The following is an 18,578-nucleotide window of genomic DNA, read 5'->3' on the forward strand; positions in this document are numbered from 1 at the left end:
TGGGGTGTCAAGTATGTTGGGTGTGTTGTGTGGGCGGTAGAGATCAAATCCAGGGCCTTGTTCATGCGGGGCAGGTACTCTACCACTGAGTAGCCACACCTTTAGTTATTGTGTCTCAAGTGCAGTTTTGAAAAATCAGATATAGCTGGTCAGTAAAAGAGTTTCAGTTGTTGTTAAATTTCTTAATAACAAATACAAAAGCTTCATAGCTCTTTTACTTATTGGGATGGAGGATTCAGAAATTGCCCTCAACACATCTAAACAATCTCTGTTTTACTAGGCGGGTGCCAATATTGACACTTGCTCAGAAGATCAGCGGACCCCATTGATGGAGGCTGCAGAAAACAACCACTTGGATGCAGTGAAGTACCTCATCAAGGCCGGAGCACAGGTGGACCCGAAGGTACCCACCCAGTCAGGTTCATATTCCTATTTCATGTGTAGATGTTTCTTAGATGAACAAGAGACAGTTTCTCCTTGAAACTCCTTCAGGAACTTGTTGCTGTCATACATTTTCCCTGCTGTCTAACATAGTATCTTTACTTACTTGGTGTATTAGTCGCTTTTCTTATCACTGTGATAAAATGCCTGACAGAATAACTTATGGGAGTAAAGATTTATTTTGACTCATGGTTTCAGAGGGATTTAGGTCTCTCATAGTGCAGAAGGCATGACAGAGTAGCAGCAGGTACTTGCAGTAGCAACTTTTTAATGTGTTGACAGATCAGAGGCAGAGGATGTAAGCCAGGTCCAGTAGCAGGTCTAACCTGCAGAGGTCTGTCCATGGTGACCTGCTTCTGCAGTCAGGTCCCACCTTCTGAAAATGCCACAGGTTTTAAGTTGGGAATCAGACTTTTAAACAGCCTTTGGGAATGTTTCTGATGCAAACGATAAATACACGGTGACCTGGCCTATTAGTAAAGATTCCCTTGTAAGCACTAGATTTACCTGTTGTGCCAATAATAGACAAATCAGCCAATAAGGAGTTGGCCTTGAAATTTTTTTTACTTCCTTCATTCATCGTGCTTTCCTGATTTGTTTAGAGCAGTTAAACAAGAAGAGAAATAGAAGATACCCAGATTGAAAAGACTCAGTTCGTACTTGATGTGATCTTATGGGTAGAAGTTTTAAAGGGTCATGAAAAGTGTCGTTAGAGTAATGAACTAATTTAATATTAGGGTACCAAACTGACACAAATAGCAATTTTCTTCCTCCTTCCCTCCCTTTCTTTTTTGAGAGAGGGTCTTATATTGTGAACTTAGAGCTTGTGATCTTCCTGCTTCAGACTTCTGAATACTGGGGTTATAAGTGTGTATCACCATGTCTGTCATATATTTCTATATTCTTGCAGTTAAATTTTCCCTAAAGGAAGTTGAGTTAATTTCATTTATAGTAATATCAAGAAGAGTTAAACATTCAGGAGTATGTTTAACCAAAGAGGAAAAAAAAAATCCTTACAGGTAACTCAAGCAATTGTTAAAGGAGACAGAGTTTAGTATATAGCTCAGTTGGTAGAGTGCTTGTCTCAGCACCACATAAACTGTGTATGGTGGGTTAGACCTTAATTCTAGCACTTGGGAGGCAAAAGGCAGGAAAATCAGAAGTTCATGGTCATCTTTGGTTACATAGTGAATTTGAAGCTAGCCTGGGCTACATGAGACCCTATCTTTTTTTTTTTTTAAATGGGAGGTCATCTTCTGTCTGTGCATTCATGTAACCCTTTTCAAAATTCCAATGATATGCAGAAATATCCAGGCTAAAGTTCATACATATTTTCCAAGAATAATTGAACAAATTTGAAAGAGAACAGTCTCTGTGGAATTAGACTTCCTTATTTCAGATGTTAGTACAAAACTACAATAAGGAAAGTGATGTAGTACTGTTATAAAGATGGAGTCGCAGACTAGGAGAATTAGATGACAAAAAAATCTCAGAAATAAACCATTTCTTCTGTTGTTAGTTGGTCTAAGGCAACTTTTCAGCAAATGGTGCTGGGAAATCTTAGTATTCGTGTGTAGAAAAATGTGGTCATACAATGTATATGTAAAATGATCAAAAAAATTGAACATAATAGCTAAAATGATATACTTTGAAGGATAATAAAAGCCATAATCACAATACTCACAATGCAGATAGGAGGATTGTCCACACATAGCACCTCAGATCACGCCCTAAGGGCTGGTGTCTCAAAAGCTATTGGCTGAATGAATTTTCACACAACAAGCCCTGAACATTAGGTTGTGTTGGATCAGTGAGGACTGGACTCCACAACTCTGTATTGGGGTTTTGTTTAGTAGTCTCCATTTGTTGCAGAAAGTTTTCTTGATGAGGGATGAGAAGTACTGTGGGTATAAGGGTAAATATTTAGGATATAGTTAATAATTTTGCTGATTTAGTAGAACATTTTTAAAGATTTATTTTTGATTATGTGATGTGTCTTTGTGTAGGTATATGCATTTGAGTGCAGGTACCTGATAACAACCAAAGAGGGCATCAGATTTCCCAGGAGTTGGAGTTGCAGGGAGTCATGAGCCACCTGGTATAGGTACTGAGAACTAAACTCAGGTCCTCTTCTAGAGCATATGTGATTTTAACCATCAAGCCATCTCTTTCCAGCACTAGCGATAAATTTTTACTCTTTAAAGAAAGTACTAAGAAATAGTAAGGCGGAATCAGGAAGGTGCCATTCAGGAAGTGCATAAAACCAGGTGAAACCAAGAGAGAACATAGAAAAGTAGAACATTTATACCACCTGTGTCAGTTGTTTTGGCTACAGAAGGAAACTCTCTGACAGAAAGTGCATGCATGAATGCCCTCGTGCGTGTGCACATCCCCCATGGCATCTTGGGATGAAGATGAACATAGTATGAGAGACAGGGTGAAACACACCTTCGCTGTGCAGATTGTGAGCCTGGAGGCCATATTTAAAAGATGAACAAGTAGAAGTTTCAGAAACTAAAAGGGAAGATTATCTTTATGATTTCATAGTAAACAAAGGAAAAGAAAATTGACAAGAACGTAAGTAGCCCGTTGAAGATGAAATAACAGTTTTAAATGTAAAAGAATAACTCAGCCTTTAAATTCTGACTAAGATAGCATTGTAATGTTGAAAATACCTGGCAAAGTACAGAGCTAAAGGCACATGCGTTAGTGGGTAAGTTGAATATCTCCTGAGTAGTAGCTTATCATACTAGTAAAGTGGAATCCTGGTTAATTCTTAGGTGTCTGACCCTGGCACAGACAGTGAAGGAAACATTGTATTGTTTAGCACATCTTTAAATAGCAAAAGATAAGAAATAGCTGTATGTTCCTTGGCTAGGAATATAGAATCTAGGGTTAGTTTTACCTCAGCTAAACACAACCAATGAGGTACTGGAGAGATGGTTTCACATCTAAGAGCTCTGGCTACTTTTCCAGAAAACTGGGTTCTATTTCCAGCATCTACATTGTTGATTTATAATAATCTGTAATTCCAGTCCCAGGGGAATCTCATGCACCTTTCTACCTCCATGGCGTGTGGTACGTAGGCTTACATGCAGCCAAAACACACACACACACACACACACACACACACACACACAATAAAGACACATGTCCATACACATATATAAATTGGAAAAAAATAAAAGACAACAAATGCGTGTTTCAATGCTATCTATTCTCAAAGAAAAACTAGAAGTACCACACTGACCTAAAAAGGAGTTGTAGAGGACTTGTGGATCTCTACTGTTGGATTATAGAAGTATTGAGATACATCAGAAAACTAGATACTAAATTCAGTAGGGGGTGGGAGTGGGGGTGGGGAGATGAATGAAAAAGGAAGCAAGCTGTGTGAATGTGTCTATGATGGGTGTGACAAAAACTTCAGTTGTACTTGGAGACTGCTCTACAACTGACTATTTTGACCAGTATACTACTGCCTTTCCCTGCTAGAAGGCCTTGCTATTTTCTACTTCCATATCTTAGTTCTGAGTTTCCTTTGACTAAAATATCTTTTCAGTCTTCACCCTGTGAGAACCAACCCCCCTCATACTCTGCCTGCCTCTTGTCCGGAGCACATATACACACTTCTTGGTATCATGAAGCGTGAGTGTGTGTGTATGTGTGTATGGGTATGCATATGCATGCATGCACACATGCCTGCCTTCCCTGCTGTGTAATAAGTAATTCAGCTACCAGTTTTTTCTGCCCTGCATGCCATCACTGTTCTTAAAACCTGCAACAGCCGGGCGCCGGTGGCGCACACTTTTAATCCCAGCGCTCGGGAGGCAGAGGCAGGCGGATCTCTGTGAGTTTGAGGACAGCCTGATCTGCAAAAGCTAGTTCCAGGACAGGCACCAAAGCTGCAGAGAAGCCTTGTCTCAAAATACCAAAAAACCAAAAACAACAACAACAACAAAAAAAGCCTGCAGCAGTCTTCCAATGTCGTTTGCCAATATCAGTACATGGAGTGACACATACAGACTCCTTCAGAAGATGGGCATTCTGATTAATATCAGAATATCAGAATAATATCTAATGATGTGATAAAATCTAGTGTTTTGGTTTTGAGATAGAAAGTAGAGAGAAAGTTAGTAATATAAGGCCAGTACCAAGATGCGAGCAGGGAGACTTGTCTTTAAGCACAATAGCCATTATATCCTTGTGACCAGTGAAAACAGGAGCCGAGGAGCTTGACTTGGGATGTACTCGGGTTTTGGTTGTATGCAGCTGTTGGAACTTCTTGGTCAGTGTCTTTAATTTATTATTGTTGTTATTATTTAGTATGATGTGTATAGAACCCAGGAGGAAGCAGAAATAAAAGCTAATGAAATATGCTAAGCACCGAAGGATACAGAAGCAGTAATACAGCTGAATTGCATCTGTAGGGCATGCTTACCTATTGCGTATTCTTTTCACCTTGTTTTGAACTCTCTGATTGTGGATGGATCTTACTGATCAATCCATTCTGTTTTCTATGTGCTCTGTGATCATAGTTAGCTCTCCAAAGTTCTTTAAGGAGCAGCTATGGCCTGGATAGGTGTCATATTCATGGTAAAACTGTTCCTCACAGGAGCTGGCAAATCATGCTGGTTTTGACTAGAAGGCTAGGGGCCGTCTAGTTCAGGGTGGGTAGAAACGGACAAGTTTTTCATCAGGATATTCAGATTATGTAGGTATATGTGATTAGAGCAGGATTTATTCCAATCTGAAGGTCTCTTTAGTTGTAACAAAGGACTTGGTTGAGTCTTAGTATTCCCTGTGGACCATGGGCCTTTGAGATAAGACTCTGGTCCTCTTGGCCTGTCTTCAGTTGGGTGGGTTTTTTGTTAGTTCCTCCCCTAGACCAGGAGCATAGGTTCCCTGTGGTTTGTACTAGGAACTAAGTCATAAGTGGTTTCTCTGTATTGAATGGCATTTCTATTGCAGGATGCAGAGGGCTCTACATGTTTGCACTTGGCTGCCAAGAAAGGCCATTATGATGTGGTTCAGTATCTGCTGTCAAATGGACAGATGGATGTCAACTGCCAGGTAAAGCCATTTCCATCCGTCCCATGCGTAGTTGTCCCACCTTTTTCATGGCGTCTCCTTCTCTTAGTTCAGCTCCTTAAAGGCCCACAAGTCCTGTCTTAGTTTCCAGTGCTGTGATAAACACCATGACCAAAAGTAACTTAGGGAGGAAAGACTTTATCTCCTCTTATAGGTCACACTTCTGGAAGTCAGGGTCAGTACTTGGAGGCAAGAACTGAAACGGTGGCCATGGAGGAACACTGCTTACTGGCCTGCTTCCCATAACTTTCTCAGTTTGCTTTCCTATACAAGACCACTTGCTCCAAGGGTGGTAGTGCCTACAGTAGACTGGGCCCTTTCACATCAGTTATGAAACAAGAAAATACCCCCACAGTCTTGACTGCAAAACCAATCTGATGAAGTCATTTTTCTGAATTGATGTTCCCTTTTTCCAGATAACCCTAATTTATGTTAAGTTGACTTTGGAAAAAAAAATGGCTTGCACAAGCCTTACCCCCACATTCTCCACTTGCTCGGGCCTTTCTGATGTACTTGGCTTCATGGCTCTATCCTTGGTATTCTGCCAGGCTTCCTCATATCTCTTTAGTGTCCCCCAAACTCCCATGTCCAGGATAGCTTCTGCCTTCCCTTTATGCACCTAGGCTTCCCTCCTAGATTTATTTGTTCCTTGGCACTGCCATTGTTCACTGTGTGTGTTTACTGACCTGACTCCCCTGCTGTCACGGGTTCTCTGACCTTTGGTGCCTTATCTGTGCCAAGCACACAGTAGATTATCTACAAATGCATGCCAGTCCAGCAGTGATCTAAGAAGAGCTAATGTCGAGACTGTCCACACACATCATGATAGGCCCTTTGAGTTTTGGTTTGGGCTGCATTTCCATCTCCCTTATCTCCAACCTTTTAGCCCAGGCACTTCTTGCCTTTTAGTGTGATCTCCTGCCACATAGACTAGAAAATAGCAGCTTTTTCATTATCTAAAAGTAATATGGCCTGATTTATTTTAACTGCCCCTAGCATTATATCTTTATTCATCCTGTTGGGTTACTGTGCGATATTCCATTCCTTGTCACCCTGGGCTGGCCTTTGATGCAGCATGAGTATCCTTATTTCCCCACTGTTTCGGATGATGCCAGTAGTCAACTACAGAGAGATCATCTTCATTTGTGGAGGCTATGTGTGTCTACAATGACATGCAAGTGTGGATGTACAGGAAAAAGCTTTGGAGGTGTTGGGGAGGAGGCTGTCTCGCAACTCCAGATTGCTAAGTGGCAACAGAACATACAGAATACCTTTTCTGATTGAAATGAAACTATTTAACATGCATTGATCTCAACCATAGTGGTAGGAAGGCAACTCATGAGATTCCTAATGGACCTTATAGCCATGATTGGTCTTTCTGACCCTGGCCTTTGAAAAGAGGCAGTGGCATTTCCCTCTGTGCCTGATACTCATCAGTCCATCTGCTGTTTGGTCAAAAGGGAGGGCCAAAGGCTTGAGTGAAACATTGTTTTCATTCTTCCCACACACCTTGCTCTGGGTCCTCCCTGGGTTGGTTCAGGCTAACTGAATGTTCAATCTGGACAACAGTGTTGGCTGGAACAGAGAGGTCAGCCAGTAACCTACCTCCCCTATTGTGAAGGGACTGTGCCTTTGGTGGGACCCAGGTCCCACCTTTGACTTGTCAGGAAACAGTTCCCTGAGCAAGCTGCATGAAGTTTTTCTCCTGTTTGCTGTCTGATGGTATCTCTTGTCTCTTATGCTCAGGATGATGGTGGTTGGACGCCTATGATCTGGGCCACTGAGTACAAGCATGTGGACCTGGTGAAGCTGCTGCTGTCCAAAGGCTCTGACATCAATATCCGGGACAATGTGAGTTTTTCATGGTGGTTTAGAAACCTTAAAGACCCAGCCTCTTAGAAGGCTGGAGGGGCTAGGCCACTGGGCAACTTTCTCCGTCTAATGGGCCTTTGGTCTCAGAAATGTAGTTCTAGCCCATGATGGCTGTTTTGGCCCTTTGTAGTCAATAATTCACTGACCCAAATGGAACTTGTATTGGGTCCCTGCAAATCTGGCCACTGTGTAGGAGCTGAGGGGTATGTGGCTTGTGTGAATCTCTGTCCTCTACTTTTCTGCTGGTCCATGTGCCTGACTCACCTGGAAGGGGAGCCCAGCCATGATTATGTTGACTCTGTAGTGGCTATTTTGAAAGAGAAAGAAATGCAAATGAACTGATTTAAGATACTCTGAATGCCTAGTTTATGGAGTCAGTTCATTTCCCCAGAAACTAGACTAGGAGTCCAGAGTTAGAGAAATAGTTTTGTTATCCCTCTAGACTTTTCCTGAGGATAGCTGAACAACAGACCTAAATAACAGACCAAAGAAACAGTTGTACACATCTATATAAAGTTTTTTTTCAGAGGGAGACGCAAGCGATTTCTACTTCTTTTTTGAAGGTCCCAAGGAAAAACTGATCCCACCAGAGTTTACTTTGGGAAACCAGTGAATATATTAGGGTGGGACTTCCAACATCAATCTAATCAAGACAGTTGCTTCACAGTCTTGACCAGAGGCAGATCTGATCTGACCAATTCCTTAGCTGAGATTCCTTCTTCCTAGGTGACTCTAGGTGTGTCAAGCTGACAATAGGAACTACCCAGCATAGATGGCTTTGTGGTATGCAGCTTGTGGGACCTTAGGGGCCTCCTCTCCTTGACCAGGAACTCCTAGGAATACAGTCTACTTCTGGCCATGATATTCTCATTTAACAACCTTATGTCTTCCAAGAATGCCTTTTTCCACTCATGCACTGTGCCCTCATTCAAACTCTTTTAACTGCTATTTTTATGGTTCTTCCAGATGCTTTTCCAAATCTGCAAGTTACTCAAGAGTTATATAATGAAGCCTTGTTACAGAGAGGGGACAAAATCTCTTAAGGGCTATCCCAGTCCATTCTAAGCAAACTCAAGTTGGGTAAAAACAAAAAACTAAAAAAGAAATGTTAGCACGATCCAGTACAGCATGCAAAGATCTTATCACTTATATGAGTTGTGTTTAAAAGCGGTGTTTGGTACAGTTACATGAGCGGGAGACATTAGTCCTTCTACCCTTCCATAATGCAGCCATTTTTCATGGGCCATCTGGATTTATTTTAGGGTACTGCTGAAATTCCTGAGTTTTAGCATTTTCTTTTTTTAAAAATTTAAGTATTATATTTAGGGATGAGGTACACATATAACAGAGCAATATAGAGGCCTGGGGACAATTTTTAGGAGTCACTCTGTTTTTTTGTTTGTTTTTCCTTCTTCATCTTTATGTGAGTTCTGGGGACCAAACTTAGTCCATCACACTTCTTCTGCAAGTGCCTTTACTTCTTCAGCCATCTATTGTTAATTAGTGACTTGCTCTGCCCTCTGATCTTTAGGCAAGCTTTATTTGCTAGAGTACAAACCACATTTGTCGTTTTTTTGTTTTGCTTTATTTTGTTTTTGTTGTTGTTCCTCCCTTCTCAAGATAGGATCTCACTGAGTAGTTTTGGCTGTTCGGAAACTTGTTGTGTAGACTACACTGGTCTGCTCACATTACTGTAGCTGTGGATCCTGCTTCCTGTATTCTGTTTAAGACCCGGTTGCTTAGCTGGACATGATGGTTTATGCCTCTCACTCCCAGCACTTGAGATACTGAAGCAGATGAATTGTTATGAGTTTAACCAGGCTCTTCTGGACTAAAATAAAACCCTGTCTCAACACAAACAAAAACAAAAACAGCAACAACTAAAATCACAGCTTAACCAAAGATGATTTTCTCCTGTGTTTTACAGCAGCATATAGTTTTTACCTTTGCATTTAAGACTGTGGTGTATTTTGAATCAGTTTTTTTTTTTTATATGGTATGAGATGTGGATGAATTTTTTAGTTTTTTGAGATAGGGTTCCTCTGTATAACAATACCCTGACTGTCCTGGAACTCACTGTGTAGACCACACTGGTCTCAAACTCAGATCTGCCCACCTCTGCTTTCTTAGTTTTGGGATTGAGGTGTGCACCACCACCACCTGGCTCTTTTTTACACCCCACCCCCACCATGTGAACGTGGCAGTCTGAAGTGGAGAAAGTCGTTCTTTTTTCATAGAGCTGACAGAACATCTGTCAGGATCTCCTCACAGACAGGTGAGCCACTGCAGCACATGTGGCAAAAGAGCCTTTTTCTTTCCATCTTCCTCCTCAAACTTGAGGCCATTTTTCTCTGTATTATCTGTGAGTATATCTTGAGTCTTGGTCACATGCTGTGATTGAGCAGGGTTCACTTATGGGAAGACCGTACTTTGGGTGACTGCCCCTCCCTTGCTGGACATCTGTCCCCTGTTGCTCCTTCCTCCTGGCACTCATGGCAAGCTCCTCATTCTTCATGGCAGAATAGTCGTTATCCTGCCCCATCTTTGGAAGATGCTTTTGCTAGGTGTAGAGTTCTTTCTGGTCAGTGGATTTTATGCTGCACATGTTGCTTGGTAGAGCCCTTATTAAGATGTTTTGGAAGTTGTAGTTTTTCCTTGTTTCTTTGTGTATAGTACATTATTTTCCTTCAAGCTATTTTGAAGACTTCGTGATGTGCCTTGGTGTTATTTATTTCTGTGTTTGTATAGATTGATTGGATTTCTTAGATCTGTGATTTAGGGTTTTGGTCAATTTTTGAAATTTGTAGTTGCCCTTTCTTCAGATGAACTTTCTGCTTATGTTTCAGGGACTCTGGCTGCATATGAATTAGGCTGTAGGAACTTGTCCTGTGATGGCCTGGAAAGGTCTTATCAGCTTCTGGAAACTGGTTCTCCACAAACCTAATTTTTGGTTCAACTGATTTTATTGTGTCCTCTAATTTACTGTTCTTCATTATTAGACTTAGCTTAATCACCTTATTAGACTTGGTATTCAGCTCTGAAAGTTCTGTGTGTTCTTTATTGTGTGTTAGTGGGAAGAGAGAGGGAGGGGTTGTTTTTAATTTCTGCTACATCTCTACTTAGTTTCTGAGTGTGGGACCCAATTATACCAGGTACTTAATGGCAAGTTTCAGTATCCATACCAGTTCTGACTTGTCAGTGGTCATTTTTACTGCCTGTTTATGTGTCGAGAGCTTGAAGCCAGATATCAGTTTGCTGTTAATGGCTGCTTTCCTGTCAGTGCTCTTCAGTTCTTTTTTAATGTGAAGTCTGTCTGATTGTATTCAGTTATGTTCTCTGGTCTGGTCTGGTGAGTCTACAACAGTTCTTACTGCAGGGTTATAACTGCCCTTGCTAAAGTGGGTTCTACCTGGCTCTCTGCTTATGGTCTGTAAGTGATGGTGCTTCCTGCCTGGCTGAAAGACTGAGGGTCTTTGGGTGTTTTGTCCCAGGTCTGCTGGTGTCCCTTATTGGGAAGCCCAGTCTCCACAGACTCTTGTAGCAACGTCTTCTGTTCTGGCTTCTTTAGTGTTTGACTGAGTAGGAAACTCCAGCTTCTTTATGTGTCTCTTCTGTTGCCCATGTAGAATTGATGACCATGATTTCACACCGTTCTGTTTCACGTTTCTTGCTGGTGGGAGAGTATGATCAGTCATAAGTGCCGATTCTTCTGTGGAAGTGAAGCTGCTCAGAAGTTCAGGCCAGCATTGTGGCTCTATAGAGTAAGAATTCACCTAAGAGTAGAATCTTAGAATTTAAAAACAGTGCAGTTCGGGCTAAGGCACAGATCCTTCTGATAAGGAAAAATGGCCCTGGGGAGGAAGGCTTTTGTTTGAGCTCTCAGATGTGTATGGGATGTAACCAAATAAAATCAGAGGGCTGAAAACCACTGAGAATGGCAACCAGAAAAGAACTCAAGATAGCTAAGGTTTTTTGTTGTGTGTGGGTTTTTTTTTTTTTTGACAGAATACTAATGTTTACTAAAAGGAGTTTGCTTTTAGTGTTTCCTTTAGAAATAGATGGAACAATACCGCCTGTGCTTGGGGGCAGTTTGTGGGTGAGGATGGTAGATAATACACTCTGTTTCTGTTGTGTTTTTATGTTTCAATGTTCAGTGAACTGAAAATCCCTGACTGCACATTTTCATGTGGACATTGGAAGGGAGATAGTCCAATTGTTGGAATGCACCAGAGTGTTACCAATGAGTGTGACCCCTGAGGGCCTGCAGAATGGGTGCCTGGGATGTGGCTTGGCATTCCCCTTGCCAGAGAAGTCAGATCTGATACTGTAGAGCCTGGGATGACTTTCCCTGCAAGGGCTCTCCAGCAACTAAGGGGTGGTTAAGCTAGACTTTTGTTTATGACTGTTGTGAAAATTACTGAGAATTCCCGAGGGGGAGGAAGCCACAGTGACCTGCTCATGGAAGGGAAGCCACTGTAGGCCAATGTTTTTATATCTGTAGCCAACAGTTCTACCTCTGAGGGGTTACCCTTGAGAAATAGTGCAGAAGAGAGAGAAAAAGAGGGGAAGGAAAGAATAAGAATACTCATTAGTATTGCATTCTAGAGGAGAATCCAGGACCATCCAATAAATTAAAGAGTTAGTAAATTATGAAGTGGGCTGTTGATTTACTGGAAGCTCTAAAGGCTCTATCATATGTAGGTTATAGCTGCAGGCCCAGCTAAGGTGAGCCTCAGAGGGATGGTGAGCATCTAGGATGGGCAGAGGTCAACAGGGCTTATTGCTATTGTGTCCTGATGATAATATAGTAAGTATTACTTTGTGAGTTTTAAAAGAGTGTGTCTGTCTGTCTGCGCACATGTGTGTGTGTACTCAGAATCCAGAAGATGTTAGAGCCCTCAGAGTTGGGATTAAAGTTATTTGCAGATACCTTGCTTGTTATGCATGTGCTAGGAATCAAACTCAAGTTCTCATGATAGAGCAACAGCTGTTCTTTGCCACAGTCATCTCTTCAGCTCCCGCCTTTTAAAAAATATTTAGTATTTTATTAATTGAGAATTTCATAAACGGTATCTGATTATATTGACTACCTACTCTTTACCCCAACTCCCCCAGATCCACTTCTTACCTCTTCACCCCTTCCCATCTTAATATCCTCTATTATTTTATTTTAAATAACCCGCCAAATCCAGCTGTGCTACTGTATTGGCTTATGATGTGTGGTTGATCTACCAGGGGCCATTAAGGAAAGGGACTCCTCCCATAGTCATCAACTGTCAATATTTTCTTAGTTTTCTTCTTCATCTTTATGTGAGTTCTGGGGATCAAGCTTAGGTCATTAAGGGCTTTCACTTGCTCAGTGATCTTACATCTTGCTGGCCCCTGGTTTTGTAATTTTCAAATCTTGCATAGGTGTTGTTCAGTGTTACAGTTTACATAGGTCTTTTGAGAATTGAATACCACTTTTTAAAATAAGTAGAGGAAAAGTGTACTACTTTTTATGTTAATAACCATCCTATTCAAGGTGGTATAATTCTATATTTTTATTCTGTTTTCAGAATAGTCTGTATGTGATTATATTGTTTTTCTTCCCTTTCCCCCCAAAAAATTGGTGTGTGTGTGTGTGTGTGTGTGTGTGTGTGTGTGTTTGTTGAATCCCCTGGAACTGGAGTTATACATGGTTGTGAGCTACTCAATATGGGTACTTGGAATCAGACTCAGGTCTCTGCCTCTCCAAAAGAAGCAAGTGATCTTAACTGTTGTACCGTCTTTCCAACCCTATAATATATTACTTTAAAAATCAAAAAAAGTTTTTTAAAAAAATGCTGCAGTTTGGATAGGAATTTTTTTGTCTGTTTGGTGAACTACAGATCCCTTCTCCAGTGTAGCTTGTGCCAGGAATAACGAGCTGTACTCAAGTACAAAAGCTGTCTTTGCCTAGCCCCGGCATTATGTTCTGAGCCAGAAACCATCTTCACTGTGCTCTCAATTTTGTCTCTGAAGGAAGAGAACATTTGTCTGCACTGGGCAGCATTCTCAGGCTGTGTGGACATAGCTGAAATACTTCTAGCTGCCAAGTGTGACCTACATGCTGTGAATATCCATGGAGACTCACCCCTGCACATCGCAGCCAGGGAGAATCGCTATGACTGTGTTGTGTGAGTATGGCCCTGTACCACCAATATAGCTCTTGCTTTCTGGCTACCTAAAGTGGCTGCTAAATGGCTGTTATCCACACTGTACCTAGAGCTAATGCAGTGTAGGTGGAGAAGTATCTTTGCCATTTGACATCTCAGACCAGCTATGGTTCACTTTGGGCTCATAATTATCATAGAAAATAGAAACAAACTAAAAACTCCATCCAAATTCTTAGTTGAATTTTGACCAAGTCTCAAGCCTAACAGTGTGAGTCAGTTTGATTTCCAGGTTCTAGCAGGGACTGGGTGCTGTTGGTACTCCCCCTCAGGCTGTTTAGGGCCATTTTAAGCAAGCAAGCTCCTCATAATTCTTTCTCATCTAGCAGTGGTCTGCATGGTGTAGCATCTCTGCTATGTGTCTTTAGGAGGAAAAGGAGGGCAATGACTGCTCTGATGAGCAGGCCGCTCCTATATCACCTGGAAACGAGAGATGACATGGCCTTGTAGCACTTGCAAGTCTCTGGCCTGGATATGGCAACCCATGTAGCCTTCATCAGGCAGATGTACTGGCCTTCTGCACACCCCAACACTTTTTCTCCATTATCAGTTCCATTCATCCTTAACAGCACATTTGAAAGCAAAGTCTAAGAAAAATAAACATTCTTAGCTCCTACACATATGTTCAGATGAGAAAACTGATTTCTCATTGTAAGTTTTGGTGGGGGGGGGACAGATATGCTCCTGGGGAGGCATGGCTTTGTTCAGAGTCACTGAACTTGTAAGTTGAGAGCTACATAGTGGAAATCTAGCCATTTAACATGTTGTAGCTGTGTTTCTTCTAAATTCAGATCTGGATGTTTTGTTGACTTCCATTTTCCCTTTTAGCCTCTTTCTTTCTCGGGATTCAGATGTTACTTTGAAAAACAAGGAAGGAGAGACTCCCTTGCAGTGCGCAAGCCTCAATTCCCAGGTGTGGAGTGCACTGCAGATGAGTAAAGCACTTCGAGACGCGGCCCCTGACAAGCCTGTTGCTGTTGAGAAGACGGTGAGCAGGTGAGAAGGTTCTAAGACTGAGGTGACGCTAGCAGACCATTGACCGGTGGGCTGGAAGAGACTGGAACAGATATTTCTGAAGCTCTTCCCTAGGATCCAGCCTAATGTGGGCACTGGTTGGCAGCTATGTCTCCCATGAGGCAGAAGCTGAAACAGCACAAGTAACATCTCCCTTTTCCTGTGCAGAGACATTGCTCGAGGGTATGAACGCATTCCCATTCCCTGTGTCAATGCTGTGGATAGTGAGTTATGTCCCTCCAACTATAAGTACGTCTCCCAGAACTGCGTGACGTCCCCCATGAACATTGACAGGAACATCACTCACTTGCAGGTTGGTGGGAAGAAGGTCTTGCAGGTCCCTAGAACTGGGTCCCAGGACTTAGCACCATTCTGGAAGAAGCCTGTGGAAGCTTCCCAGGAGATCCTGTTCTCTCTGCACTTGGCCCCCAGGAAAGAGGTGGAAGAACTATAAAAATCTGAAGTTCTGTGTTAGGCATGACACTGGTTCTCTTAGCATAGCTTGAAGGCCTACTGAAGGCCCTAAGTGATTCTTGATCAGAGTTGCTCGGGGCCTTGGTATTGCCTGGTCCTCGCGTCATGAATAAGAGGGGCTATGCAGGTCTAAGAAAAGACCACTGCATGCTCCTCAGGTCTGGCAGCTATGGCCCAGCAAACAACTTTCCCACCTCTGACTTTTTTCTTGGTTAAAATCAGACCTATTTGAAAAGAAATCCTTATGATTGTGCTTATAGGAGTCCCCTAATTCTCACAAGATGAACTGTATAAGTTTTATCTTGGTTGTGAGATTCTGTCTCATCTTCTCTGTCTTTGAGGGCAACAGGTTTTTTAGCTTTTCTGCAGCTGCACCTACCTAAACTCCCACCTGCTCCCTATCAACATGGTGCGTTTTTCTCAGTATGTCCCAAGTCTTTCTACCTTGCTCCTAAAAGAGCCTATGGCAAATGAAAGGCAATTGAGATTTTCCAGAGTATTCAGTGGAAATTACAAGGAGTGGGGAGTAGTGTTGCCTGTGGTGACATGCTGTGCACTCTGTTTCCAGTACTGCATCTGCGTCGATGACTGCTCCTCTAGCACCTGCATGTGTGGCCAGCTCAGTATGCGCTGCTGGTATGATAAGGTGAGGAAGCACGTTTGCTGCACATGTGCTGATGTGGTGAGTTCTGTGAGAGTGAGTCTGTGAACATGGTTCCTGATCCTAAGGTGTCCTAGTGACTTTAGGACAGTGGAGGTGAGCTGCTTGGGGAAAACAAGTAGGAGGAGGTGTCAGGCTGAAAGTGAGGGGCTATTCCAAGCAGATGGTGGGACTAAGGTGTAGCTTCCCAGAGTCCTAAGGCTGGAGTCCATGTCCTTTGCAACTATCCAGACAGTGGGTACAGTGACTGTTCTGGCATAGCCATAGGAGGAAACTTCTTTGTTGTGTTTGTTTGGTAATCCCTGCTGTGTAAGCCATACACAAGGGTTCAAGGAGATGCTTGGTAGAAAGACTAGGCCATGGGCTAGGCTAGATGGAGTTTCACTAGATACAGTGGCCTGAGGTGAGGGTCACAGGTTTGTAAGTAAATGGCAGTGCTAGTGGGAGGAGACAATAAGACAGTTAGGACTTTGAGGCCCAGGATACAGCTCAAGGACAGAGTATATGGGGAGGGGAGGTGCATAATCCTCAGTTCAGAGGTCATGGATGCTAGAATGTCCTGAGTGAAGAGAAAACTGGCAGCAAAGGGCAGCTGCAGCATTTTCTTGATTTAGAAGAGGAAAGTAGATAGGCCAGGGAGATTGGAGTGCTTGTCATCTGAATGAAACAGCACAAATAAGAACTGTGATCAGTGCCTAGGGTATGGAGTAGGGCTGGCAGTTATCAGATATCTTTAGAGTATGGTCCATGCTGGGACTAAGCTTAGGAGCATTCTGATCATAGTCCTAGTTGTGGAAAAGATTCCCTAAAGTCCCAGAAATGCACACGGTTCTAGTGTTCACCCTGTAGGTATAATTGAGCTGAAGAAAAGAAGAGGATATGTGGCTGGGTTCTCTAGGAATAGCCAGAAGGTGTTAACTACTTGGGACAAGGCAGGGCAGCAGGAATATTAGGAGAACAGCATAGCCAGGCAGGGACCAGGGGTGATTTTTCCCAAGAGTCCTTCCAACCTGTGTTATATCTGGTGACATTTCTACTTAAACCACAGATGTGGAGCCTAATCCTGTTATTCCTCCAGCTGTTAAAGTCAGCCCATAAATGACTGTGTTTGTGTATATTTAAAGCCCAGATTTGGTACTTTTATAAAAAATACCTTATTAAAGTTCATTCTAAAAGAACGTTGCTTGACATCTGCTGGCCCTTGTGGCCATCTGTTAACAGGATGGCCGACTCCTGCCTGAGTTTAACATGGCAGAACCACCCTTGATCTTCGAGTGTAATCATGCCTGCTCATGCTGGAGGAACTGCCGCAATCGTGTGGTGCAAAATGGTCTCAGGTGAGGGGTGTAGATGCATTAGGTCACACTAGGCCAGTAGCATGTATATTTGTGGGTGGAGTCAATGTCTGGGTGTGCGTGCGTGCGTGCATGTGTGTGAGAACAACCAGCCAAGCTAGATATGAATAGAGTTGTTTCATTTGGTTTTAGTGCTTGAGCCTTTTCTGTTCAGTGTTAGAGAAAAGCCAGCCAACATTGAGAGGTGGTGTTTAATGGTTTTTCTTAGACTGCTAGGTTCCTTCCTGATACTAGGTCCCCACTGCTTATCCTGTACCATTACCTGTACTTCCTATGTCACAACAAGAATCAAGTTTTAAGCATTGGTAGCTATGGTCTGTACATAGTTCACCAAAGACACAAAAGACAAGTGCACACACTTGTCTTCCTATTCCTTATTCACCATATTTTCAAATGGGCCAATAGGATGGGCATGATCAGAGGGTACCTTGAAGAGTGGGTAAATTCCTTAAGCATGCTCTACCTCAAGCCCACTCAGCCTCTAGGAGTCTGCCTAACTGCTTGTTGTTGACATACTCCTTATGTAATAGAATAGTAGAAATCTGGGTTCTAAAGGAAGCACTTTTATGGGGAAAATACCTTAATCCTCACTGCTACCTCATAGACTGGGCCAGGTAGAGTTGAGGAAAGCAAGGGCTGCTATACTTTGTGTTTTGGCAGTCCGAGTCCTGGGTTCTCAGCTTCCTGTGTGTGTGTTTGGTACTCTATCTGTCGGGTGATTAGAACTGCTTTCAGTCACCTGCAGATTTGTGATATTTCTTTATTTGGAACCTGCATCATTTTTCTCTATTTGCTCATCTCACTCATTTCAGAATGGATACAAGCTGGTTTGCTGACCATCAGGTACATGTCCACCTCCCCTCTACCTGTTTTCCAGGGCAAGACTGCAGCTTTATCGGACACAGGATATGGGCTGGGGTGTGCGCTCCCTCCAGGATATCCCGCTGGGCACCTTTGTCTGCGAGTAAGTGGGGCACAGAGTCCCACAGCTCTGTTGATAATTTTGTGGGGTTTGTTTGTTTGTTTGTTTGCTTGTTTGTTTTTTCTTTTCTGGTTTTCCTCATACATGTTTGTGCTCTAAGAAGCCCCTGGGAACATATAGTTCACTGTCATACAGAAGTCAGACAGTGGAGTTATTGATTGCACCAGTCGCTCAAGCGGCCCACAGACTGTAGTCAGCCTCTTGCTGCTAGCCCCAGAGTTGTGCTCAAATTTTCTACCTCAGTTGTTTACTAAAGGTGTTAGCTTCAAGAATCCTGCACAGGACTAGTATATTTACTAAACCATCCTTGGTCCTCACTTTGTACTGCAGACACATGGGGCCAGACCCAGATTCCATCTTAGCACATAGAACATTTTCAGAGTGTCCCGTGTCTGCATCCTTGCTTTCCTTGGCACTGTTCCTCACTTCCTTGGCACTGTTCCTTGTCTGAGGACACAGAGGTGAGGTAGGTCTTGTCTTGTCTTTTTCTCACTACA

The 18,578-nt window shown here is 42.7% G+C and overlaps 1 protein-coding gene across 5 annotated transcripts in view; it reads left to right on the plus strand.

Moving 5' to 3' along the window:
* The window catches only part of Ehmt1 (euchromatic histone lysine methyltransferase 1), a 146,470-nt gene that overhangs the window by 115,330 nt on the left and 12,562 nt on the right, over nt 1–18,578 (plus strand). For all 5 annotated transcript variants that reach the window (XM_085681218.2, XM_085681217.2, XM_085681223.2 and 2 more), the window contains 9 exons: nt 281–403; nt 5,410–5,511; nt 7,276–7,380; nt 13,405–13,559; nt 14,424–14,591; nt 14,778–14,922; nt 15,652–15,729; nt 16,966–17,081; nt 17,977–18,063. In XM_085681218.2, coding sequence (XP_085537344.2) covers nt 281–403; nt 5,410–5,511; nt 7,276–7,380; nt 13,405–13,559; nt 14,424–14,591; nt 14,778–14,922; nt 15,652–15,729; nt 16,966–17,081; nt 17,977–18,063 — 1,079 coding nt within the window. The remainder of the gene's footprint in view (nt 1–280; nt 404–5,409; nt 5,512–7,275; nt 7,381–13,404; nt 13,560–14,423; nt 14,592–14,777; nt 14,923–15,651; nt 15,730–16,965; nt 17,082–17,976; nt 18,064–18,578) is intronic.

The sequence above is a fragment of the Myodes glareolus genome, chromosome 21 (assembly GCF_982192425.1).
Source record: "Myodes glareolus chromosome 21, mMyoGla1.1, whole genome shotgun sequence".
In the NCBI taxonomy this organism is placed as follows: domain Eukaryota; kingdom Metazoa; phylum Chordata; class Mammalia; order Rodentia; family Cricetidae; genus Myodes; species Myodes glareolus.